Source organism: Cyclopterus lumpus, chromosome 3 (assembly GCF_009769545.1).
Source record: "Cyclopterus lumpus isolate fCycLum1 chromosome 3, fCycLum1.pri, whole genome shotgun sequence".
Lineage (NCBI taxonomy): Eukaryota > Metazoa > Chordata > Actinopteri > Perciformes > Cyclopteridae > Cyclopterus > Cyclopterus lumpus.
The window spans coordinates 21,326,160-21,353,856 of NC_046968.1; the positions used below are offsets into that span (position 1 = coordinate 21,326,160).

At 41.2% G+C, this 27,697-nt stretch overlaps 2 protein-coding genes across 2 annotated transcripts; both read left to right on the forward strand.

The window, feature by feature from the left end:
* The first annotated feature begins 9,647 nt into the window (after nucleotides 1–9,647).
* chrnb4 (cholinergic receptor, nicotinic, beta 4 (neuronal)) lies at nucleotides 9,648–18,033 on the forward strand. The gene is made up of 6 exons (XM_034562199.1): nucleotides 9,648–10,027; nucleotides 12,531–12,676; nucleotides 13,814–13,858; nucleotides 14,088–14,197; nucleotides 14,856–15,909; nucleotides 17,196–18,033. Exons 1-6 carry the CDS (start codon nucleotides 9,979–9,981, stop codon nucleotides 17,358–17,360), a joined length of 1,569 nt encoding a protein of 522 aa, XP_034418090.1. The 5' UTR covers nucleotides 9,648–9,978; the 3' UTR covers nucleotides 17,361–18,033.
* A 2,056-nt stretch (nucleotides 18,034–20,089) lies between these two features.
* Nucleotides 20,090–26,918, forward strand: LOC117751198 (neuronal acetylcholine receptor subunit alpha-3-like). The gene is made up of 6 exons (XM_034562868.1): nucleotides 20,090–20,165; nucleotides 20,825–20,961; nucleotides 23,476–23,520; nucleotides 25,148–25,257; nucleotides 25,470–26,679; nucleotides 26,790–26,918. Exons 2-6 carry the CDS (start codon nucleotides 20,941–20,943, stop codon nucleotides 26,916–26,918), a joined length of 1,515 nt encoding a protein of 504 aa, XP_034418759.1. The 5' UTR covers nucleotides 20,090–20,165; nucleotides 20,825–20,940.
* Nucleotides 26,919–27,697: the final 779 nt, after the last annotated feature.

Genomic DNA, 27,697 nt, shown 5'->3' on the forward strand with positions numbered 1-27,697 from the left:
GTAGCCCTTACTTAGTCCTGGCAGGATTTATGATTGAGGTGTTGACAGTGCAGCATATACTTGCTGTATCAACTAGCTCAGGCACCAAAAGTCAAATCGGAGATCAAACTTTGAATAAATAATTTGCTTCATAAATACAGTGTGTCCAATGAACCTTTTGACATTATGAAACAAAGCCAGAAAGAGTGTGTCTGATTGTTTTATAAATTTTGTCACGACCGAACTATGGACCTGAACCCAAATGCACGACTCGAGAGGCAAAGTCAAAACATTTTTTTTTTTAAATCACAGTTCATTAAACTGGAAAAACAAACATGAACAAAGTAGCAAAATAACAAGACCTGGCAAATGGCTGGATTACACAAGACGAACTGGCCCAGGACAAAGGGAGACGCAGACAATATATACAGGTGGAAACAATCAGGGGCGAGGCAGACAATCAGACCAGAGGAGAAACACACAGGGGAAGGAGCAAGTTTGCCTGAAACCAGAGGAAAGTTAACTTTCAAAATAAAACAGGAAATCACGAGACAACATGGACACAAGACAAAGTGATTAAATTAACTTAACAGCGTTTCTTGAACATGACACATTTCTATATCGTCCTCATTGCAGGGGTCTTTCCAAAACAGATGATCTGCCAATGTGCCCACTTCACTTCTTGTTTACAACTAGGTTGTATTATTGTGGCAATATTCTATTTGCATATATGGCTGTGAAACTGTATCTTAAAACTACTATGTGTGCCCTGATTTAATATAGAAGGAGTAACCGTGTACTCCTTCCACCACCCTAACCTGCTACAGTTTGGTATTGTTTACTGTTAATATTATCTACGGTCATGTATGTGTTGAGGGGGGTCAATTTTCTGTGAAAAGTCAGCTTTGTGACTCTGACTGAGCTAAAGTTAGCTTACAAACCCAACAAATCCAGGAGAATTGTGGCTCAGGAGGGAGGCAATCTGGACAGTTTCTAATATTTTTCTCGACCCCATCTGACTGTCTGCCTTCCTGATCTGTGGGGGCGGGTGTGGAGTATAGGGAGGGGTATCACACAAAGAGGAAAGGTGGGGGGAGACATATGGTGGCTGTGCTGAGAAGCTGTGTGTGGCAGATAGCAGTTTCCACCAATGATTCTGATCACAGTGGAGACCTGAAGAAAGAGAGGGTCTCAAGGGGAGCAACACGCCATCTGGAATCTTGCGAACTGTGACACAGCCAATTTACCTCTACCTGTGGACCAGTCTGCAACCTCTCTGTCGTACTAGCCACGGCAACAGCCAGAGAGATTAGATGTAGTCACACCTGAAAAGACACACCTTTCCGACGGGTCAAATTTCTCTCTAGAGTAAGGACCAGATTTGACTTTTGTTGACTTTCTGTATTGCAGAATGAATTGATGTAAAAAAAACGTTTATCCTGTTAGCCTACTGTACCTAACAATAAATATGATAAATGCTGAGGTTTTTATTAGCCGGACAACGTGTCAGACTTCCACATCAACTACCATGTTGTAAATGATCAGGAATGTAATACATTTTAAGATTAGCAATGCTGGGATTTGAACATACATCACACAAAGGACGTCACCCTAACCACCCTCACTGGTTTGATGTCAAGGAAAGGTTCTTTCATTCATACCATCACATAACTTGATCGTTATACTGGTGTAAAAAAAAAACATCCGTCACATTTTATAGCTGGAAGATTTCTATCTAATCAATCATTTATCTTACTTCCAAACAAATGTCTTCAAATTAGACAAACAAAAGTGAACAGAATCAATAAAATGAAAGAAATGAATCACCCTCATTACATTTGGTGTCACAAATGTCTACTTAACACTCTCGGGCATAAGACATGCAATCTGTTTTCTTGTGACTTCAAACAGTAACAAGGCAAATAAGCGTATTTCACAAAAGCTGACCTATTCTTTTAAACATCTGAGATGCAAGTAAGTAACAGTGGATATATCATTATTGGACAACCATTTGCCTATTTAGAAAAAACACACTGTAGAGATGACAAGCTAGCTTGTTACCCTAGTGTAGCACAGAGTCTGGATCAGGGGGAAACAGCTCGCTATCAAGTTTAAAAAACAGAATTCAGCATCTTACAGGCAGTTATGAACCCTCTGCTGGTTTGCTGGCCACTACACATAGCCTCATAGTATTTAGTGGGCTTTAGATTTGCTCAGAGGCATATTTTGTTATCAATTGATGAAGTCAGACTAGCTATTTCCAGTTTTTGAGCTGAGCTAAGCCAACGTACTGCTGGCTAGCTGTAGCCTTATTTAACAGAATAACATGAGGATCAATTTTCTCATTTCATTCTTTACCAGAAAGCAAATATGTATATTATCCATAATTCCGAACTTGCTTTTTATTAACACCTTGCATACAATCAAAAAAAGTATTCTTTATATATTTCTTTTATATTGCAGTGCTATTTGGCTTGGTGGAGGATGCTATAATGTTTACTTGTTACTGACTGCCCAAGCATTGCATGTATCATTTACACAGACAACCTGCACTATTTTTGTTTGTACACTCCTGTCTTTGACTAAAATGACATTACCTCATAAGTAAAGCTCACAGTATGTGGTGAAATAAGTAAGACAGCCACGGGATGGAAAGCGTATGTGGGGATACCTTCGAGCCGCTTCACCAATAACAAACTATCCCTTTCGGCCTGAGGGTATTTTCTTACAACTAATTGATGGATGGTTAGATTTCCATGTGGGAAATGCAGCTTCCCATCCAATCTGTTTCACTTATTTTGGAGCAACTACCAGCCACGATACCTGTGGTTAGTTGATTATCTCTGCCCTGCATCATTAGCAGCCAGTCCAGACAGACACACAGCAATCAGTCCCTTCGCCATCTGAACCCAACCCCCAAGGATGAGCTCTCTGCGATGATGAGGGTCTCTTGAGCGCCATGGATGACAGACCGGCTTTATCCTCTCCATCCTTTTCCCTGGAGAGCTGGTTTGATGGTAACACACACACTGAATTGAATCACAAAGACATAACAATCCTTACCAAATGTCCAAACGTCATTAACCCAAGATATCATGAGCAACGGCTAAAAGGATATAGTTGCGTCATGAAAGCTCCAGTCACATACAGGTCACTAACATCAATCACGCAATTCTTCATTCTATAATGAAGTTTCCAGGTCCTCAGTGGCTGTTTGAGTGACTGTGATGTTGTATGGTACAATAGATTCACATGGATCCAAGCTAAGAAAATTCAAACTCGCATGAATTTCCACCCTGAACATTTTTCCTCAAAACTAGTGCATCTTTCCATCTGTAAGTTATATTTGCTCTTTTCCAACTATGTCGAACTGATGGATAATGAGTTTCTCGTCCAACAGTGAATTAAATTGTGGGCTCTAAAGATGCATCCCCCTACTGGGACCGCCCTAATGTTTTGTATCACCTATCTCACACTCGTGATCAGGCCCAGGCAGGTCATTTTAATGCCCAGCGTTGATAGGCATTGATTGAATCTGCACAGCTCAGACCCACTCCATCATAATTATGTCCAACCAAGGACCAATGTCTTCGGTTCTTCCTGTTCACATGTGTTTAGAGAATTTATTTCATGCTACATACAATATGTCAAGACATGTTATTTCTAAAATTAACAGAGTAAACAACATGATTCTGTGCAATGCAATACTTGAATTGTGTACTTTTGGAGGAGTGCGTAAAACATTTTTATTACAAAATAAAATGCCAAAAAGCTAAATGATATCCATTTTGTTGTTAATATACTGGAAACCATTTTATTTATCTTGTTAGTCGAGTTTAAAATATTTACTGTTGACAGATATTGGGAAAGTTTTATATTTATGTAAATAAGGTACATAATTTAGAGCAATGGTTTTTATACATTTTTTTATTGTTTTACGTAAATCATGAAAATCTATATTTTCAATCTGCATCATTAATCAGCATCTCATACACACTAAATAATGTTTTTGTTTCCTGTTGCCTGAGAAAATGAGATTCATGACCCTGTTGCTGTTTCTTCTTTCTCAATTTTTAAAAATGTTTTTCCGTCTCCAAAGCACTATTTAAAAAGCTGAAATATCTTTAAATTAAACACCAGCAGAGTATGAGAGCTCTTTATTCCAGTTTCTGGTCTGTCAGCATCTCAGTTTCTAATCTGCGACGTACAATTAGGTAAACCAGCCTTTCAACACTCAATCCACTTCGATGAAGGCTTTGAAGTGAAATGACCAGATAGGACCCTTGACTGTGGACGTTAGGAAAAGGCCACCTCTAAATCAGACTTCTGTTTCTGTTGGGGAGGGAATCAGGGATTGCCCAGACCAATGAAGCCCTCCAGGATTTGTGAGGTTTAATGCCCCATGCTGAGCTGTAAAAAATGGCACTGCCGAGTACATTCAGTAGGTCCTGCTCTATCTGCAGGTGTCGCAGAAGACCATTTATCTTCCTCACTCTTGCTGTTTGACAAATTGTACACAACACTCTGGAGCAGTCTCACTGTCCTGTCTATCACGACTGAATACATTAATAATCTGTCTTCTCCAGAGACTATTCATTACTGACCACTCAGTCTGACGCAACAGATATGAACTATTGAGATATAAACTCCCTCTGGCTAATTAATATTTCCGGCGTTCTTTTGCTCTCTCGAACAATTTCTGTTACTGCAAAAATGCTCCTCAATAACATTGTCCATCCCCCCAAAATATTGGGGGGATGGACAATGTAGTGTGGATTTAGTATCTACATGTGTAGCAAAGTTGCATCCCATGTCCCTTTTGAAGTCCCACAACACTGCCTTTTAAAAAAAAAAATGCTTATGAAAATGGTTTGCTTACAGGAATATGAATCAATGAATAATAAGTCATTATTGTTGTGGTCAGTGTCTGCAGTGGATGGTGTTTTAGTCGAAGTGGAAGTGCCTAACATTGGATGCCTTGCAGTGCCTAGTTTCAATGACAGGCCTCAAACAATCTCAAGCTTCCATATTATATCAGCATCGTGGATATGTTTTATAATTAATACATCTATGTAATGCACCATATTTGGACCATTGTTGACATCTTTTTTCTTATTTCTGACTAGCTGTGGAAGATGTATTCAGATCCTTTACTTACAAGTAAAATAAGCAATACCACAATTTAAAAGTAAAGTTTTAGTATCCAACATGTATTTATGTATGAAAGTACAAATGGCCACCACAAGTGTTATCAAATGTATCATTATTGGACTGTTTATACTGATGTGTAAATGGTATTCTAGTCATGTAGCTTGTCAAACTTGCTAACTATAATTACTCATCACATACATTTTTTTTAAATTGAAATCCAAATACACCAAAAGGGTAGTGGGGTGTAAAATGTACTTGTAATATGTGGTGGAGTAGTATTAAGTACAAATAACCATTACATGGAAACCCTCAAGCAAAGTACAAGTGCTTTACCTTAAAATTGCTCTTACCCTATAAGAACAGTTTAAGGGCTCTTGTGAATTGTGCGACATACATGCACACACACACATAAACAAAAAAAGATTGTCACCATAACACTAAACCACATTGCATGAACCTATGCGAAGGGTTGTTCCCCAGCAGGCAATGGATGGTGGGCAATCGATATCTTCATGTGAGTCGGCGACTCGCTGGTACAGGAGCCAAGCACTCCAGGTAATGAACTGCCTGCTTGATATATATCCCTCAGGGTGGGATTGCAGTGGTGCAACAAGGTAATGCAACAGCAATTATTTGATGAGCCATTTCTCTTCCATCACGCTCCCCTGGCACAGACATGTGGACAGTGTGGTGGAAGATTTCTATGTTTGTTCAAGAGGAGAGTTGTGGTTCAAATATTCAATTGTAACAAACAGAGTCTTCAAAGGAATCAAAGTTGTTTTTCCGTTTAATAAGCTTCCAAGCTGGGAGAACGTTCAACAGCCACACTCGGTGAGCTATCAGAGGTTCTGCCGTTGATACATTGTGTTACACTTTTGAATTATACGGCATATGCACTCTCCTCCATGGCCCCCAAATGACGACAGAGAAGGAATATGTGTATGTCTTGGATAAGGAACTGATAGCAGAACAAAGCGGAGAGTGTCTTGGCTTCAACAAGACATAAAACAAAGTAGGTCAGGTTTTGGTCATCTGTCCTCCCATCTCATCCTCCCTGTTGCTCTGCCCTTGAACCAGTCCACAGAAACATATATTTTTACCGTCACAACAGACACTAACTGTCAAACTGTTAAGTGGCTTCGGCAGGATGCTCACAGAATTGATGCCACCCCTGCATACTGCAGAGACAGACAGAAGTCAAACAAGCACTACGCACAAACTTATCTAAAAAAAGAGCGAATGCCACACTGTGAGTAAAGGGGCTCTCTTTTATTGGGGATTCGTAGCCCCAGTCTGATGGGACACCACACCAGGCTACTGTGGAAACTGTTAAAGCATCAATGGTTAAACCAATGAGCCATTACATTTATTATTAAACTCTATTCAAGACTACTGCAATGTAAAGCACTGAGGGGTGGTCAGTCTGACATATGTTTGGATCCTCCATGATTTTCAGAACTGTTTCCTGTTTTTATTGCATCCACACAGACTTCCTGCCAGAGTGAACAGACGTAAGCAAAAAGCTGTGTAAGATGACAACGCCACACCCAGAATACACGATTATGCAAATAGTTACTGGACATAAGATGTCTCCTTGTTCATTCTCAGTGTATGTGTCGATGCTACCAAACCAGCAGTGAAGTCACAGAATCCTCTCATACATACATATCTCAAACTTCGCGCTGTCAGCATATGAATTTAACATTGCGAGAATGTAAAAAATCCAAATAAAGTACCTAAAAGACAAACACATTTTTGAGTGGAGGAGGGGCTCTAATGTTCCACTGTATGTACTTCACATAATTGGTCTACTTTTCTTTTGGCTATACTTTATAGGTTCTCTGTCCCTGCGTTGTGTCTCCGGCACCTCTCACTCCCTGGAACTCCTGTCCTTTAGCCCAACACGCCCCTACGTCCTGCTCTCCTGACATCTCACACCTGTTACCATTTCCCTCATCAGCTTCGCCTGCCCGCCTCCTCACCTGCATCTCATTTACTCATCAGCCACATTTACCAGTTTGCCTCCTTTTTGTTTATCGTTAGATCTTCATCATTGCTGTGCAGCTTTTTGTTTCCTGCTACCACCTGCCTGCCTACCTACATGTCTGCTGGACCGATGGCCTTTTGTGAAAATAACTCACTGACGTCATCCTGCTGCTTCCTGATCTGTCTGCATTTGTGTCCAATCCCTGTTTCCCTGCATTGCCAATCGTGACAGTAGCACAGCAGTTATAGGTATTTGATCGTTAACCAGATTGTTGGACAAAGAAAAAATGTTGACCTGATATCAATTACCTGATTTATTACAATTCATCCTCAGTAGGATGTGAATGTCAAATTGCATTGCAATCATCCAATGGGATATTTTAGTATGGACCAAAGTGTTGGACTGACCAATGGACTAACGCGCCATTGCTTGAGTCAAGTTTGGTTAAAAAAAACAACTAGAAAATGGCATCAATATTTTTGTTTTAAAGCTGGTACATTGCTCAGGTTGTATATTGTGTGGCGGCAAAACTTTAATTTTTTTATGGCTGAGCTCTTATTTAGTTGCACTTAAACCTAAATAACGGTGCACCTTCCCGATGAAAAGGGAAAGCTTGCATATCATAATTCAGAAGGGGAGAATATCTGCTTACTATTAAATGTAATGTGTCTGAGAATATATATATATATATATATATATATATATATATATATATATATATATATATGACCATTAAGAATATGTTATCAGGGAGGAGAGCAGCTTGGGATTGGGCAAAGTTTGCCTCATGCAAAGTAGATTTGATTTAACTTTAATTCATCTTGGGAAGTTTAACTTCAAGTTAACATTTCTGAATCAACAAGAATTATCTATTTAAAAAAAATATATTATCTATATTATTTCAATTGAGTTAAGAAAACAAACATCCTAATAGTGCCAAAGACCTGTAAGTATTTATCAATCTCACCATTGAGATATTTGGAATGAAATCGATTGGATCCTTGGTTTTAATCAAAAGTACAAACCTTTGTTCTCTCTAAACAGAAATGATATTGTAGATATTGAGTGTTTCACAGAATGTGTCCCTGTACATTTTCATCATTGTGTAATTTGATGAATTAAGTGGCCATTTACTAATGAATGACTGCACTGCAGTGCATTGTATATTCAAAGTGTACTGCTTGTAGGATCAAAGTTCCATTGAAACATTTTTTTTCTAGCTTTCCGATCTTTGGTTGAATACATACTTGTAGACACTTGAAACTTGCTTGAGCCAGATATTCTATCAGAGTGAAAGTCATGCTGTTGCAATTCAGTTAGTTTAGACTCACTTGAAAAGTGTTCACTGCATATCACTAAACAATAACAAAAATAAAAAACAATACGCATATAATGTCTGTCTGTGATGCATCATGTAACTCAAAAATAGGTTTTAAGTCTCTGCAAGTGGATATACAGCAGAAGACAAGGATCAATAAAAGTAAGGTACAAGAAAACATTGAAGAATCTAAAACAGTATCTGTTTGCAGTAAATAGAGTGAAGAAAACAACAACATAGTTTAGTCTACTCTATAGATCCAATTATTTATGTCTGCATCTGGATTAACAATAACATGTACATATTAATGAAACCATTTGTTTTATGTACAAACATAAATTGTGGGAAATTGGACAAGCTGTGCATTCCCTGGCCCTGTCCCCTTTGACCATGTGGGACTCAAAACCTAATCCGCCCCCATTGATCTGCTCTCAATAATCCAGAATAGAAATCTTTGGAGTTAGAATTTACAACTCCTGGCGAGTCCTTGGGGCTGCTCTTCGTGCTGGATACAGTTCATTTACTGGCCATTATAATGAGGTCTTAAACTGCGTGGCCATTGTAAATCTGCCTCGCTAAGATTGCACTGCTCCTGGTCTGACTGGCCCTCACCTCACTAAATCTCACATCCAGGACCAAAGAATAATTTATTATTCTCTCCTGACCACATTTTCCAAAGCATCGTGAAGTCAGCAAACGATAGGAAGTCCCTAGGATGGTCATCTTGTGTTTGGAGATGGGAGGAGAATTAGGCCAAGATGGGTTCTCCGGTCCCTGTGTTATCTCATTAAGGAGATTGTTTTACCAAAGCTATGAGGAAAAGAGCCTCACGCTGACATGTGCCTACATGCTGGGTGTAAAACAATTACATGTAATCGTATAACACCTCTACTTTAAATCTGTAGAAAATCCTCACACATGGTATTTTATAATAATGTTTTGAAGAGTATACGGGTCTAAATATTTTATATTATGTATTTTCTGTAGTGTAGGAAGATTTTTTTTAATCCGTTATTCGGGTGCGAGGGCAACAGATGTCAGATAAATAAATATGTATTACATCCCTATCGTTCAGGCCTGTTCTCACCAATTCCAAGCGCAAAAGTTGAGAAATTCATAACCCCCATTTCCCCCCTTCCATTAGTAAAATACAGCCTAAAACAGCTGCTGGTGTCAACGTCTCGCCGATCACAGACCGTGGACAGGACCTGCAGGACCAGCTGGCCACGGAGAGAGCAGCGCTCCGGGACGAGGCTGCTGCGTGTTGGCAGCGCGTAAAGACCCTACAGGAGACTCGGGGAATTTTATGGGGCGGATTGCTTCCACGCAAACCCCCAAAGAGACGGAGCAACAGATATATCGCTATTTTGGAGAATTATCACTTCTTCCTCTTTTTTTTCTTCTTCTCTCCAGGCATCAGCACCGTGCTGTTGAAGTGTCCAAACCCCGGAGATTCCGGCATGTCCGAAAGGAAGAGCGCTAAACACCGCGGCTCCGAGGCATCAACACCGACAACTCTCGCGGATCAGATGGTGCCGAAAAAATGACTCGGACTCTTTGCATCCTCGCTTACTTCCTCTTTTTGGTTCACTGTAAGTTTGACTTTCTTCACGTTTAGTGACCTGACCTACTAATGAAGGCTGTTCTATATGCGTTGGCGTTGGCATGTGTGTCGGCTCCACATTTGGGGTGGAGGGTGGAAAGTGCTTCGGTTTTGTAAGTTTTCAGTCAAGTGGGTTCGTCCCGTGGTGCAGAGCGAAGATGCAGAGTCCTCAAATGCCTTGCTTCATTTTTTTTTTAATCAATAAAATGAATTTAAATGATAAACACATTGCATGAATAAATAGCAAAACATAACAGTATGATAGTACAGTGTCTCATTAGGGACATTTTCATGATTAGTCCAACCTGGCCATGTTGTAAAATGTGTCCCGTGTACACTGTACAACAGATATACCCAATAAGTACACACTACAGTTAGAACTATAGTCCCCTGAACCTATATACAAGTATTGGTTTCAGCAACTTGCCATTCTTTAACATCACTTTTTCACGTCACCAAAATGGGTTCACTTGGGAAGACCAATACCTCATAAATGTGACTATATTGTGTATATATGTCAGTGATGACATTGAAGTGATGAATCCTCATGTGTGCAACAGAGACAACGCTCTTTACATCTACTATTTTACCCTACATATAAAAGGGAGGAGGAAAAAGACCAAGGAAGATGTGGCCATTTTATTAATACAGATTATCATATCACTAAGCGGTGGAATATAAATCAGAGAGAGAAAAAAAAAAGACCTGTTTTTTTCAACCTTTGTACCCTTTTTTGGTCTATTCCCACACCTCATTATGCTCTCTGGTCTCTTAACTCTATTACATTTCTGTTAAAAAAAAATGTCAAGTGTGCTGTGCAGAGTGACCTTATCAACTGCACAACAGCTGACCATTGTTTTAACACGCCTGACTTCACTCTCCATCAATGTAATGTCAACACAACACTTGAGGCGCGGTTCATTTTACATATTAAACCTACACACACCCACACACACACACACTTACACACACCAGTGGCAGTTCACAGTAGGTAATCACAAGTGTGGCTGGTTTGCCAGTGGCCCTCAACACTGGGGAAGGCAGAGCTTGTTTAACTCAGGTCTCTCATGGCTTTGACAACACACCATCTGTTAAAGGGTGCTGTGAAAGTCTGGCTGCGTTGGATGGGACTGCAGCCAAGGCACAGCCATGGCAGCATGCGCTGACCCGTGGGGCTCGGCTGTATGCATGCCACGCCCTGCAAAGCACCAGGAGTCTGTGGACCGATAATGGCACACACAGTTTGATACCGAGCAAGAAGAGAAGTATTGGAGTTGGAAGTCTCACATTGTTCTTACTTACAGCGTCGTTGCGAAGGTTCACAAAAAGCACAAGATGATTCTCTGAGGTTCCGCAGCAATATATTGACTCTGCTGAATATTGACAACAGTAGCACATCTTTTTATACTTACATCAGTAAGAGTCTTGTGTGCTTCTCGTGTGTTTGAGAGTTAGTCGACTCAGCTGCTCCATAACTAACCGGCTGGATGTAAAGGAAATGGAAGAGGTATACTCTGCTCCAAATGAGAGGCACTGATCATCAGTTTCAGTTGGGCTCGCCTTCACCCCTGACATGGGCTTCATTTATCAGGGATGGAGCGAAGGAGGTTGATTGAAGTGTTGGTATTCTTGTCTTCTCACTGTAATGATGCATCCAGTGGTTTGGCTCAAGGCAAAAGCAGAATTCTTAACATGCTGGGAAAATATCTGCCCTCTTCCCAAATGTAATTACTTATTTGAAAATGACTGTAGGGCCTTCATTACATTTCATTTTGAATCGCACAACAAAGCCATCCCTGTATTTCTTAATTGCCAAATGTTGTTTCCCTTAAAACTATACGTGCAGTTTGTGTGAAGCAGCCTGACAGAGATGGATGAGGAACAGTATTTTGCTAAATAGATTTTGTCCCTTCGTGTACGTAGTGTTTGAGAGTTTTAGCACAGATGCAGTATCTTTTAGAGTGCTGCTATTTTTTGGGGTAGTCAGCATTTCAATGGTTCCCCCGACAAAAAGCTAATATGATTTTTACAGCAACCGCTTTTTTCACGTAAAAGCTTCAAATAAATGAGAGGGGTATTTACTGAAATATTTTATATCGTAAAACAAAACATGAAAAACTCTTAAAGCTTGTGTTAATCACAGGCATTTAACCGGTAACCCATTAAAAACACGTATTGACTTATAGACGAGAGAACCAAAGATGAAAATTAATTTCTGGATTTTAGAACTCCTTCCTGATGGTTTTCAGATCTCAAATATATATATATATATATATATATATATTAAATAGTTCAATATGACAGGTGAATGTAGTGGCTTTAAACAACAACCTATGTGACGATATGAAAACAACTTACTTAAAATTGTCTGAGCATATACTTTATCTCTCTCCATGGAACAGTTGTGCTCTCAAGGTCTTGATACTGATATTTTAGATGTGTACATACTACCTGTGCATAAAAATAATCATTGAACAAAATGTTGTCACCAGGCAGCAGCTGTGCCGACTCAGAGGAGCGTCTCATGAACTGGTTGCTGGGAAAGGATCGCTACAATCCGCTCATCCGCCCGGCTGTCAACAGGACCGAGAGAGTCCCAGTGAAGCTGCAAGTGTCTCTGGCTCAGCTCATCAGTGTGGTAAGGCACCAAATACTTCTGCCCATCATGAAGATGTGGGTGTGTTTGTTCATGGTGGAGAGGATATGTGCTGGTGTGACAAAGAGGGAGACAGAAAAAGAAGGACAGAGTGAGAGAAAGAAGATGATGGAAAAGACAGAGCAAGAGCCACACAGCTTTGAGAAAGCAGTTAGTTATCAACCAGCTGGTGCAGCGAGGCCATTGCTGTAAATGAATGGATGAAGGAGAGGAGAGATGTGGTCAGCTGTGATCTCTGCCTCTGTCATGTCCAGATTGAAACTTCAGCACATTGGATTCACAGGGGCTATAAAGCTGTTTTAGCCACAGTGATAGAGGTTCTCCTGTGATTTACACTGGAGGCTCCCTTCCTGCTGCCGACCAAGGCAGCACGACTCACAGGCTCACTGGATGAGTTTGCATCGGAACCCTTGTAATAATTGCCATTTGGTATCACGATATTGGATGTGCATGTCATGGGAGTGTGATGACAATGCCATCAACGCACGTGTTAACAAGCAATCAGAGATGTAAATGCAGTTATCTTTGACCTCAATTGAATCTAGATGTCAGATTAAAGATGACAGTAAGCAGGAAGGTTCTTCTGAAGGTAATTAGAGTTACGACAACTCTGTCCTCATATTCTGATAACGTTTGCTTTGCAATGGAAGTTGCAGGAGCCGGATAGTTTTGTTGAGACGCTGACACTGTCCAGTCCAGAAAGTAATTCATTCTGTGTGCAAAACTTTGTTGTGCCTTTGTTACACACGCAGAACCTACAGTTGCTTCTCGGTCCTCAGCATCTTTAATGGGTTTCTTTTACGGTCGCCATTTTGGCTTTTTGCAACCAAAAGTGACGTGAGAGGGTGGAGCTAAGTACAATTGAACGCTGAATAAGCCATTTTTAGGCAACCTCCTCCTGATGAGAAGCCTTCTCTGTCATTATAGCATGCACAGAGGAATGTATTGCTTTATTGGACTACATTTACTCAACAACACTTGCACATCCACATAAAAGGTGGCAATCTTTCCCTAATAATACAGTGTTCAGGCTCAGCTAATATGCAGTTATATTTCTCTACACAATTTCAATTGTATTTGTGCATGAAAATAATTTCTACTTCTTTGGTGCATTTTCAGAATGAAAGAGAACAGATCATGACCACAAATGTCTGGCTCACTCAGGTAAGTGTGCTGAAGCTCGCCTGTATTTTAGTCCCCTCAGTGTATGTCTTGTTAAATGTCCTTCCCTCTGAACTTGAATTAAACCATATCCATTATTCCTCTCTCAGTGTGGAACAAACTGCTTCTGTAATTTTGCTCCAGACACATTTAACTGATAATGAAGCATGTCATTAGAAATGATTTGTGTTTGGAAGTCAGACTTGACAGCCAGGTCTCTCCGTCTCTGCAGCACTGGGTGGATTACAGGTTATCATGGGACCCTGCAAAGTACGAAGGTATCGACAAGCTGCGCATTCCCTCCAGACACATCTGGCTCCCAGATATTGTCCTCTACAACAAGTAAGCGTCACTGGAAAGTCATCGTGTTACAGTATGTCACAGAGATTTTACATTCATATGTGCAATGTTTTGAAGAAGACGATAAGGTTCTAAAAACAAAAGCTTGTTCCAAAAACAGAATTGACTGGCAACAAAAGATGAGGGAGCATGCAGAGGCAGTACACAGGAAATAAAGGAACAATTCAAAATACTAAACTGAAGACAAACTCCAACGAGGAAACAAACCGAGACAGCCTCATAACTGAAAGAAGGAAAACCCACAGACTAAGTACACACATGACTAATCAACCCATAAAACACAGGTGAGATAGAAAATAGGTGAGAAACAAAAGCAGGAAGTAAAAGACATTACACATGAGAATAGGACAAAATAAAACAGGAAAAAAACTACAACCAAATCCCAGTACCATGACACTATGCTTTTGAATGGGAATGGAAAACTATCTGACAGCTAGATTTTTGAGATTTAAGATGGTTTCTGTTCACCATCAATATCTTTCCCTAAAAAATTATCTGAAGCCTCTGCAGTTTTTATATATATTTTAATCTTTCCCCAGTGGATTTAATAATAAAATCTATCTGTCCTGTTATCTTCACTTCACTGCGATTGTTGATAACACGGATTCTCTTAAGTTCTCTCTCTCTCTCCTCCTCACAGTGCTGATGGTACCTATGAGGTAACCGTCTTCACCAATGCCATTGTCCTTTTCAATGGCAGCATCAACTGGCTTCCTCCAGCCATCTACAAAAGCGCCTGTAAGATTGAGGTCAAGCATTTTCCCTTCGACCAGCAGAACTGCACCCTCAAGTTCCGCTCTTGGACGTATGACCACACGGAGATCGACCTGATCTTGAAGTCTGCGGTGGCGAGTATGGATGATTTCACTCCCAGCGGGGAGTGGGATATCCTGGCGCTGCCAGGCAGACGGACGGTCAGCGCCCTGGATCCCACCTATGTGGACCTCACGTATGACTTCATCATCAAAAGGAAGCCCCTTTTCTACACCATAAACCTGATCATTCCTTGTGTTTTGATCACCTCTCTGGCCATTCTGGTCTTCTACTTACCTTCAGACTGCGGGGAGAAGATAACCCTCTGCATCTCCGTGCTCTTGGCTCTCACTGTGTTCTTGCTTTTAATCTCAAAGATTGTTCCTCCCACCTCCCTGGATGTGCCCCTGATCGGCAAGTACCTGATGTTCACCATGGTGCTCGTAACCTTCTCCATCATCACCAGTGTGTGCGTGCTCAACGTCCACCACCGCTCTCCGAGCACCCACACCATGCCTTCCTGGGTCAAGCTGATATTTCTTGTCAAACTGCCAGCCTTACTCTTCATGAGACGCCCTCAGAATAACTCTGCAGGCCAGAGACTCCGCCGACAGCGGTGCTTCAGGGCGAGGAGATCCATTTTGGGCTTGGGTTACCCAGTCGCATCCAAAACTGATTTTCCCTTGTCGTCTTCTACCCTGCAGTCTTCCAATTCTGCCTTCTCCACTTCAGGACACAAAAATGTCGCTCCTCCGCTGGGCTACAGCCATTCCAACAGGAAGGGGAACTTGCGCTCCACTGATTACATTTCCAGTGGTTTCACCTCTACCCAGGACCTCAGGCAGAAAAGCAACTCACATTGGGCTGCTGATGTCCAGGAGGCGGTGGACGGGGTGCGCTTTGTGGCCGAGCACATGATGGGAGATGATGATGACCAGAGTGTATGTATCCACATTTTAATCAAATGTTTCATTACGTTTATACAGTGCTATAGCAACATCTTTGCTAAATGCATTGTGCTACTAAATAGTTACACATCTGATATTTAAATATTCAAGAAAGATGGATGTTTTGTCTAAGGAATAAGACATTTGTATTTTTAAGGTAAATAATTCGTAACTTTAAAAAAAAGTTTCTTTCTTAATTGTATCACTAAACAAAAACATGTACATTGTACCATGTTCTATGCTATTCTACTCATTTAATAATGAGCAGATTGTATATTGAAAGAGCACCGGTAATGCATACACATTCACATCTGCACGAGTTATAAAAAGGTTAGGTTATCACACCTCTGTAGCCTCATCTTTAGAGGCTAGATGTAGCTATAGTACACACACTTAAATCTATTTCTCTGGAGTACTCTTATACGTAAACGCTTGAGCAGGAAGGCTATTATCCTAGCTTATCATAGACACCCAAGCAATTTAGCAAAAAGTGCAAAGTTTAAAAATCCAACTTCAAGCTCCTCTGAAACTCATTATTTGACATTAATGTAAAATGAACAATGGCTGAAACACTGCAAAAACTAATGGGTGCGAGGATGTTTTTAAAGAAAGACTATAGACATTACATTTGTGTCAGGTATTTGCAACATTTCAACACCGTCAGTTGCCTCCTCTTCCATCTATCCTGATCCCAATAATCTGGATCAACGGTGTTTTGACGTGATAACATTTACTCTACATTCTGTTACCACCGAGGCGCAGTAAGGACTCCCACTAACAAAGGGTCAATAGCTATTTCTATGTTGGTCTCAGCAAAATGGAAACGTCTGTATTTTAACTCAAATATGTCAGCCGTCAGCACCGTTTATGCTATATTAGTGCTAAGGAGGGATGGAACACATACAACAGTATATTTATATTATCATTAACTATATTTTCAGAACAAATTTTCAACAAAATTCAATTGCCGGTAAACACAACAGACTACAAGACGTATTGATTTGATGTATGTAATATGTGTGACGGTTGACAGTTTGTTTGGATGCGAGGATTCAGAAAGGGAACCGCGCTCTCACTTTCTTCATTCATTCACTTAGTTACACTCTCTGCCCCCAAGTGGCAGCAGTATCGGCACACGACACACCGGTAGAGGATTACTCAGTCATCTCACTGCTCTGCAATACTGATGGTTCATTTTCACAAAAGCCTGTGTTAAGTTTGTTGTGGCAAAAACATGATGAGCACTGAGTAAGTTTGATTTGATTTCTGTATATTTGCAGGTGATAGAGGACTGGAAGTATGTGGCCATGGTGGTGGATCGGATGTTCCTGTGGATCTTTGTGATAGTGTGCGTGACGGGCACGCTGGGCTTATTCCTCCAGCCCGTCTTCCAGACTCAGATTGTTCCCAACCAGCAGCCCAACTCAGAGGCTCCTCGTATATGATGAGTTACAAAGAAAAAAAAAAGAAGCTTTTTTTCTTCTTCTTTTTTCGTTTAGCAATCGAGCGGTGCATTTGCAGGTCTGCAGTAGTTGCAACGTTTTTTTTGTGTTCGCTTAAAGCCTGTAGTACTGTATTAGTGGGGCCGAAAAGCAGTGACAGCATCGTCGTCTATGCCAATCCCCATCAATAAAGCATCTGAAAGCAGACAAAAAAGTACTTTGTGTACCACTCATCGTGTATATCAGTGGAACGGACACAATCGTTGTGCGAGATAGGACGTAGATCGAATGTCTCCTAATAATCAAAACCAAATGGTCCACAGCAATACAACCATCTACAGTACCAAATATTTTGAGGAAATGGTACATCTGCAATAGAAGTAGTAATGAGGCATCATTGCACTGAGGTCATTTCATGTCTACAAAGGACAGCTACAGAACTGGACTGAATAGAGCTCTCACTGCACTTAAGTATGCTGAACTTTTGCAGAAATATACCCAATATGTCTGAGTTACGAGGAACCTGTGTCTGCTGTCAGATGTTGTTTGACGCCATATGTGTGTAAGTTCCATTACCATGTCATCGAAATATGATGTGTGATTAAAGAATGAATAATGTCCTCTCTCATTTTGATCAAACTGATGAAATCCCCAATAAAGTCTTCAAATTGTCAGGATAAGTGCTTCGTTAATCTGTGTTGCCGGTGATAAAGTGCGTCTTCAAGAGCCAATACGTTCGCTGAAGATGTGCCAAATATAACATTTCATTACAAAAATCAGACGGTTGTTCAATTGAAATGTGAGAGTGTGTGACCCGGCCAAATATCCTTCAGACAGATGTTTCTAAAAGAATGTGTACAATGGTTCATGGCCGTTCATGTGTGTCTTTACACTGGAGTAGATCTCTGTTAATTGAGTATTTGCACAGACCGGCAAATGCAGTCACACATATCCGAGCTTCACAAAATGCACAAGCACATGCAGAACCTAACCCACACTCCACATTTACTGCTCAATAAACTGTGCTGAGTGTGCTCGTTGGAGATTCTGCAGACCGTTGGTTCTTTTGCGAGACCTTCATTGAAATCAAGAGACGGTGATCTGCATCCCTGGTAATGTTTTGCCTTAATCTCTGTTTACAGCTTTCAAGATCGTTCTCATTCACCTGTCAGCTTTCTGCCATTAGTGAAGAGAGACGCCGCGGTGCCACAACATAAGCATCAACGATTCATCATCTGTTTCAATCCAAACAAAGCTAGAGGAGTCGTCATTCAGCACTCAATGGAAAGTCCCATAAATCAAGTCAGCAGCCTTTTGTCATTAGTCTCTGATAAGATATGCAGTCCTTGAGAATTGCCCTGCCACATAGGCGAGCATTAATTAGTTTCCAACAAAGTACCATAATATAGTCCTCAAAAATGTGAGAGTTCAATCCAAATGACATTTTCCAGTCTCTTTTTTGATATACAAGATAACCTTTGAGGCATGGGATATCTTTTTAAATGAACCTGAGCATTCTGTAAACAACCTACATTTCATTTTGCGCTGTCCGAAAAAATGAAGGTAAAATGAATATGTATTACTACCCCTATGTGATGTAATATCCCCCATATGAGTAATTCTCTTTTCATTTGTCCCATTCAAAGGAGTTGAGAGTGCAGGCTCAGACACCAAACAGCGACTCTGGTGCTGGAGGGGATTTATTTATTGTGTGAGGGCCCTTCCACAGGGTGGATGTTTGCTGAAAAGCACTTGGACCTCCTTCATCCAGTTGAAGGAAAGGACTGTCAAAGCACTGGGACAGTCTGCAGACTAAAGGAAAGAAAAGTCCTTCTCTGAACTGACAATAAAGAAAGGAAAATAGAAGGGGGCTTAAGAATAAACACACACACACACACACACACACACACACACACACACACACACACACAGGATGTTGTCTGAAAACCAAAATCAATTTAGAACCATTCAGTCAATCAAGATGAATGATGTTATGCTGAAGGCCACACAAACCCCAACCCAGTACCACACATGCAGTGGCTATTGATTGGTTTGAGGAATTGAAGGTTTTTGGTGATTTAATATATGTCTACTATGTGTGAATTCAACCTGGGTCGTCTAAGTAATATTTGTTAATATTTTGAAACTCAAAAACTCAGCTGATCTGCTTCATATAGAGTAGACTGCTTGATTAGATTAGATTGACATCATTCAAATGCTACTAAATCCTGATTGGCAAACGTAACATCCCATTTTTTTCCAAAAGAGCCCCGTCCACTCAAAATCAACGAGATTAAATGGATAATAACGTCGACCGAAATATGAAATAAAATAAATATTGAAATCTTTTGTGTAAAATAATCACAATCTTTCCTTACTTTGGAAGAAGATAATATTTTCATGTCAGGATCACTTAACTCCCAATGTTGTATGTTGTTAGGGTCTTTATGGAAGGACTTTATTGTCTCCTAAACCTCCCACTCGAGGGAAAAAAAAGTGCGTACATGTGTTTTCCAATTCCAAGAATTAAAGAGAAAACTGTACAGACACATCGAGTCCTGGGAAACTGAAGGGACGAGTTCAAATCCACGAGGGGGATGATTTGTCTCCGATGCTAAACCTGTTGTGATCACGAGGTGAACGCATGTGCACCTCTTATCCTCCTTAGGTCGCTATAGGTTGCACTTTTCTTTTTGCAGTGCAGTGTGCCTCCCCTCTCTCTCTCTCTCTCTCTCTCTCTCTCTCTCTCTCTCTCTCTCTCTCCATCTCTCTCTCTCTCTCTCTCTCTCCCTCTCTTGCTGCGGACGCGCTTTCTCTCTCCTCACTTTATCCTCCTGTCCGCTCCTCAGTGCGCCGCCTCTGCTGCCGCTGACCCGGTATACAACTCAGATTTATCATTTCAAACAGGATGAAAGCCAATTTGTGCTTCGTTGTGCCCACGTGTTTCTTCCTCGTGTTTCTTCTCCGACGTGAGTAATGAGCTACTACTTTACCACGGCATACTTGTTGCTTTACATACATGTGGTTAACAATAATTACCACCATTAATGATGGAGGCTTTACTTGTACAGAATTAGCTATTGAAAATATGTATTTCCAACAACCTCATGTGTGAAATATGCTCACATTCAAACCCTACATTTTATTTAAGGCAACAATTCTTGGAAGTAATACATTATATCCTTTGGGCTGTGCATTTGTATTGGTGCAAATAATTGTTCTTCACACTGAAGAAAACCTAACAATAAATCAGACCAACACAGCATGATTGAAGTTACACAAAATAAATGTTTATTAGTCAACCAATGTCCTGAAATAGGTTCATATGAAGGCATACGCTGCTCCCCTGTTTTGACCACTACCTATCTTGGCTGTAAGACCCCTTGTAACCAAGCGTATAATGTATAAGCAACTAGACCACATTGAAGTGACAGATCCATGTCTGAAAATCTGCTTTTCTTCAGGAGGCTCCTGTTCAGATGCAGAGCACAAGCTCTTCTCTGTGATATTCTCCAGCTACAACCAGTACATACGACCAGTGGAAAATGTGACCGACCCGGTCGTTGTGCAGTTCGAGGTGTCCATGTCACAGCTGGTCAAAGTGGTAAGTGCTTAAGTCTGTTAGTCCTGTGAGTTATGGGCTGCTACTTCACCACATGTCAGACATGTATCACACAGCTTAATGAACCGTCATGACCAGAGTGAAAAACAACAAGGAATAACATAGACAGTATTACATGTGGAGGGTATGAACATAAGAATAAATAGTGTGTGTGTGTGTGTGTGTGTGTGTGTGTGTGTGTGTGTGTGTGTGTGTGTGTGTGTGTGTGTGTGTGTGTGTGTTGATTTGTGGACTTTGGGCAACAAAGTTTTAGAGAAGGGGACTATTGAGATGCCATGAGACACCTGAGATACTCCCTGCTCGTGCACGCCAGCCCATGGGTTAGAATCCTGAGGAGGGAATTACTCGATCAAAAAAAGGGCAGTGTTGCTGTTTGTCTGGCCAAGACAAGATGGGGAATGTCAGCTGTCGGACTACCTCTCAGTTTAGGCAGTCTCTATCACTCAATCACTGCCACTTCCATGAGCACCTCTGGATTTAACAGGAGTTTCACCAGATCTTGTTGCCTGCAGACTGTCGGGGCAGACAGAGACTCAGATAGGTCTGGAGAGGATGTTGATAATTAAGCAAAGAGCCTTGCGTTGGAGAGGGAGGACAGCTTCTTTACTAAATTAACAGCCTTGTTCTCTATCACATCAGTCTCCCTGTTTGTGCTGCATGACAAGAGGAGGTGCTCATCAGCTCTTTTATTTGAAGCATTTGAATGAACTCATCATCATCTTTAGACGTACTGTAAATAAATAAACTACAGCAAGGAGACTTGTCTATCTTATTTAGCAAACATTGAAATTGTTTGCCAATCTTTTTCCCAAACTATATTTTAAAATGTAATCCTCAATAACAAATGTTATCAGCCAATAGTAACCAATGATATTAAGGTATGTCACTATGCAGTAGCCTTTACAGAAGGTGTGTTAGAGACAGTAATGGATAATATAGGATCTGACACATTGTGGGCCATCTAAATCGTTTTTCCTTTGCCTATTGCCAACGGGCAATCTTATTGTTGTTGGATTATCTCAAAAGCTAGATACGTATTGAAGGCCTATCTGGATCTAGATTCATCAGAGACATATAGTATATAGTATATTTCGTTATATTCTCCTTAACTCAGTTGCTGTAGCAGGCTGCGGTGCGCCACGTGCTGATGGATGACCATAATTTCCGCACACCAGGTGCTCCGAACCAAGATACAATTGGTATTGGTCAGCCTACACCGATCACAACCGGGCTAGATGAGCTCATTCAGACAGAGGTGGTTCAGTCGTCATCTCACAATCAGGGAACACAATACCACAGGCTTCGTGCTTGTGGTCTCAAGTGGCAGTGTGGCAACAGAAACTTAGCTTTTTTTCTTGCAAGAGTTTGGCGACAAGATTGATACCACTCTTATGTCTGTCTGTCCATTAAATATAAAGTTATATCAAAGAGACAGTTTATGCTCAACTTAGCATAGCATGACAAATGGAAACGGGGGAATAGCAAGTCTGGCTCTTTCCAAAGGTACAGCAACACCCCTGGGGATAAATAAAGTATATCAAATCTAATCTAAAAATCCACCTACTGGCATATTCTAAAGCTCTTCAATAAACATGTTATTGTGTCATCTTATTGTTTATTTAATCCATTCAAAAACCCACATGTAACCCCAGCCCAGAAATAACAGGCTAGCTGTCTTTGTGCTAAGCTAACGGACTGCTAGCTATAGCTTCATATCTAATGCATAGCTAGTTGAGGCAAAGATGTTTGAGAAGGGTATGCATTGACCTTGAGTAGGTGAGGTCAAGATAGCCAAATCAGGTTACCGGTACATCTGCCTTGCTTCTCTCCTGTGTCGATACTACCGTCTGTTTCTTCAAACCTAGTGCATGCCGACATCCGTATAACCCCACTTCAAAACATACAAGCTATTGGTTTATGTCTTAGGGTTGATCACAACATCAGACTATGTGGTCAGCCATGTTTGGAGCACATATTCCCAAGATACAGTACCTTGTGAAATGGTGCTATTGTTGCATTTCGACAAAAAATCATGCAGCCAGAGAAAAGATATCGAAGCTTTAATTGTACATCCTATGGGGGAAAATACACCAAATTCTAAATGTATCTCAATTTTCTTTGTGTTTCTGCACTCTGACTGATTTGATGATAAGATACAGATGCGTGTGCCTTAGCTATCATGGTGCTATAAAGTCACCAGTCTCCCAAAGATAATCCAGTTACAATTGTCCCACGGCCTGTTAAAGTTAGGGCTGTGCTGTGACCTCTTGGCTCCAGCTGTCAGGTGGGTTATGCTTCAGGCGTGGAGGACCCAGGTGCGCCTCTCTTAATCATCTTCTCCGGCATAAGCAGTGGTCTGACCTCGCGGAAAGCACACAATCCAACGATCCTCAGCGGTGAATTGGACAATCGCCTGTGACAGCGTTCTTCCTTTTTAACTTTAAGATGTTAGCATGAATTGTTTTTTTTTCATTATCAATTCTGCTCTGTTTTCAGGATGAACTCAATCAGATCATGGAGACAAATCTGTGGCTGAGACATGTAAGTTTATGGTGCATGACTGTGCAAATGGACGTTGAACAAGGACATCAAGTATGGATCCAGCCTCTTGTCATACATGATTCTTTGGGGCTGGACTGACGGGTTGAATTATTCATGGAAGGAAGCTATTTAAGCACATTGATCCTTCTAGTCCTATTTTCTTTTTTATAAAATAAAAATATATAATCCTACAAAACAATTTGACTGGGATTTTGTGGTCAATTTTGGAAGGTTTTATTTCTTTTAAACAATTTCAATTCAATTCAATTCGATTCAATTCAGTTTATTTTGTATAGCCCAATATCACAAATTACAAATTTGCCTCAGAGGGCTTTACAGTCTCTGTACACATACGACATCCCTGTCCCAGGACCTCACATCGGATCAGGAAAAACTCCCCAAAAATAACCTTTCACAGGGCAAAAATTTGACAGTGTTCACATCAATTTGACAGTGTTCACATCATACTTGTCCATAATACAGTGGAACAGAAACATCTGCAACACACCGAACATGACCGATTCAACTGATTTAAACTCAATTGTATTTCATAGTCATGTACAAGAAAAATAAAGCCATGCATGCTTTATGGCTAGATGGTGTTGTCGTTTCCCACAAGATGTCTCTGCTGCATTGATGCAAAGTGCAGTGAACCAGATCGGAATCAAATGAGGCGGGGCAGGTCTCCAAGTCCCACATCACAATTGCTGAGCAAATACATATTTTCCATGTTGCTAAAGGGTTGAGCTGTAATTGCTCTTTGGTTCTGAGAGTTGAAGCAACGTTTCACTTATTTTTACGTTTATTGTTTTGTAGTCTCTCTATGCACTGACAGTCCAAATCTTACAATACACTGTAGATACTTCCTGCTTCTTCGTTTAATCTGTCAAAGTCAAATCATTACAGCTTTCTGAGGTTGCTTTCTTGTTGTTGCTTTATGAGTCTCACAAGCATCTCTGGCTGTCCTCAAGAGAGGGTCAAAAACAGTAGCCAATAGGTCCATAAAACACGTTGTAAACTGTGGTCCATTATGTCTCCTCTCAGACTGCATGCTGTGTAAAGTCGGTTTATATGCCAGAGTGGAAGATGATGACCTCTCAACATTATACAAGAGAATGGGTTTAAAGTCAGTCAGAGAAGATTTGATGATCACCCGAACGAAACAACTGGTACCGTCTTGCTTTTATTTCAGATTTGTGGCTTTATAAAGCCGTCAACTTGTTTTGTTTAATCTGCTTGAAAATAATTAATAATGAATTCACTTGCCTCAACTGTGGCTGCAGATGTGGCCTCCTTTCACTTGCTAGGGTTTGTTTTGAAGAGACTTTCCTCTCAAGGAATGCCTTCTCGGCCGGTATATCACTTTGGATTGCAATGACACTTTATACAGACATTGATTGTCCCCAGATGATGCATTTTAATGATTTTTGTGATCCTCTGATATTTCCTCTCGCGCCACCACAAGGTGGATATTTATGGTTTTGAGTGAAACTATTGGATGGAATAGCATAACATTTTAAGATCCCTCAAGTTGTTATCATTGGTTCAAATGTTTTATCACATTTTTTTATTTGTCTTTTTCTGACTTGTTTTTAATGTGAATTAATCATTCGGTTTTGTTTTTCAGATCTGGAATGACTACAAACTCAGATGGAATCCAAAGGACTTTGGAGGCGTGGAGTTTATCCGAGTGCCATCCAACAGGATATGGAAGCCAGACATTGTGCTCTACAACAAGTGAGCGTAACAACAAACTCACAAATGGCATTTGCATATTCTTATAAGGAACATCTCAGGGCATATATTTTACGATTGATATCTTCATGAAACGATAATAATTTGTGTATATCCTTCAGTTTGATCTTCATTGACTCATTTGTCTCCAACCTTCACTCTCTCTTCCTCTTTTATTTTATCAATCGTTCTTTATTTTCTCTCTCTCTCTACAGTGCGGTCGGAGATTTCCAGGTTGATGACAAAACCAAGGCCCTCCTTCGTTACAATGGTGATGTCACTTGGATCCCTCCTGCCATATTCAAGAGCTCATGCAAGATTGACGTCACTTACTTCCCCTTCGACTATCAAAACTGCACCATGAAGTTCGGCTCCTGGACGTACGACAAGGCCAAGATCGATCTGGTGCTCATTGGCTCGACCATCAACCTCAAGGACTTCTGGGAGAGCGGCGAGTGGACGATTATTGATGCCCCTGGTTACAAACATGACATTAAGTACAACTGCTGCGAGGAAATCTACACGGATATTACTTACTCTTTGTACATTCGCCGTCTGCCACTTTTCTATACCATCAACATGATCATCCCCTGCCTCCTCATCTCCTTCCTCACCGTGCTCGTCTTCTACCTGCCGTCTGATTGCGGTGAAAAGATCACTCTGTGCATCTCCGTCCTGCTGTCTTTAACTGTCTTCCTCCTTGTCATAACGGAGACCATCCCCTCCACCTCACTCGTCATCCCCCTGATTGGCGAGTACCTCCTCTTCACCATGATCTTTGTCACCCTCTCTATTGTGATCACTGTTTTTGTGCTGAACGTCCACTACCGCACGCCAAAGACCCACACTATGCCCTGCTGGGTGCAGACTGTGTTCCTGGGGCTGCTGCCCAGGGTGATGTTCATGACGAGGCCAGAGAGGGACCCTGAGAAAGTGGCGGCGGCGGCGGCGGCCGGCAATGTTCAGGCGATGCATTCAAGGCCCTGTGCCGTTCATTCGTCAGGTACTCTGCAGAAGCAGCACAGACCTCAGGCCATGTCCTGTAGCGTGGTGTCCGGCCTGACAAACCGCCAGCGGCTTTTCAACAACACAGATCTCTCAAACCTCAATAACTTAAGTGGAGACCCGGCAAAAGGTGCAGGCTCAGCGCTCTTGTGCTGCGAGGGCCGTTGCAACTGCCGTTGGCACCAGAGATCCAGCCAACTGCCTGCAGACTCCAGGGGAGGGAGCGGGGGACTGGGCAGCCTGGGGGCGCTGACTGGAGGCAGTGCTGTTGGGTTCGGAGTGGGGAGTCAGTGCTCCAGCTCCGAGTCTCTGGAAGGAGGAATACTGTCCCTGTTGCCGCTCTCCCCTGAGGTCCGGGAGGCTATTGACAGTGTCAAATACATAGCAGAGAATATGAGACTACAGAATGAAGCAAAGGAGGTGAGTGCTCACAATCATATTTTTTAAACTATTGTAAACCTTTATAGGAAACCTACTTTGACAGGGTCACCACATCATTGACAATCTTTTTCACTGTGATCCTCTCACAGGTTCAGGATGACTGGAAGTACGTTGCCATGGTTATCGACAGAATCTTCCTCTGGGTTTTTGTCCTTGTGTGCATCCTGGGAACAGCTGGCCTCTTCCTCCAGCCTCTATTACTTTGGGATGACATTTGAATCAGTTTGATAAAGCAAATACTTCCATATTGTTTAACTGCACAGCAATTATTAGACAGACTTTCACCATGGCACAGACAGAGGAAATACTGATCCGAAGTCAAGTAGAAACAATGACTGAGAACGAAAGTCACTGTGTTTTCACAGATAGAGTAGATACGTTTTGTTTGAAGAAGTGGTTTAAGGACTCTCCAATGCAGAGGACATTGTTAACAAACAATAGCAAAAACCATGGTGGTCATTTCAATGTTTACAAAGTAGTTCTTCAGGAAATAGCAATATAATCTACAATGCTGGGTCTGCACACTGTTGGGCTCTAAGTAAATAATATATTTATCTTTTTCTCTGCTTAAGGCAACATTTCAATCTTCCTCAGACGTTTGTGAAAGACAACTGGTTAAGTTTAGTGAACTTGAAGCACCTCATTTCACATTAAGCAAGGATTTACGTACGTTCACGAATACAACCATTGTGTCACCGGGAAGCTCGGTATTTTCTTCTTTATATGTTTAGTCCACATTGAGTGCCATGCCAAAAATGCAAACGTGTTTATTGAGATAACAGAAGAAGAAAGAAGCATTTAACATGTCTTTCCATGTTTCTGAGAACCGGGCATGGCGGTGGCCTGTGTTCAAAGAGTGACATCATGTGGCAATTCTTTGCTACTGCAAGTGATAACAAGGCCCTCTGATTGTCGTAAAGGGATATGTCACCCATTTTGTCATCATCCCGGTTGTAACATATTCCCAGCTGTAACGTTGTCTGTAAAGTTATACTAG

What these genes read in the sequence shown, in the direction of transcription:
- LOC117751198 (XM_034562868.1), top strand. Translation starts at nt 20,941, where the DNA reads ATGTCACAGCTGGTCAAAGTG. An exon ending in TGTCACAGCTGGTCAAAGTG is followed by an intron (nt 20,962 to 23,475) that starts GTAAGTGCTTAA and finishes CTCTGTTTTCAG; the next exon opens with GATGAACTCAATCAGATCAT. An exon ending in TACAGAATGAAGCAAAGGAG is followed by an intron (nt 26,680 to 26,789) that starts GTGAGTGCTCAC and finishes ATCCTCTCACAG; the next exon opens with GTTCAGGATGACTGGAAGTA.
- chrnb4 (XM_034562199.1), top strand. Translation starts at nt 9,979, where the DNA reads ATGACTCGGACTCTTTGCATCCTCGCTTACTTCCTCTTTTTGGTTCAC. An exon ending in GATATTGTCCTCTACAACAA is followed by an intron (nt 14,198 to 14,855) that starts GTAAGCGTCACT and finishes TCCTCCTCACAG; the next exon opens with TGCTGATGGTACCTATGAGG. An exon ending in GAGATGATGATGACCAGAGT is followed by an intron (nt 15,910 to 17,195) that starts GTATGTATCCAC and finishes GTATATTTGCAG; the next exon opens with GTGATAGAGGACTGGAAGTA.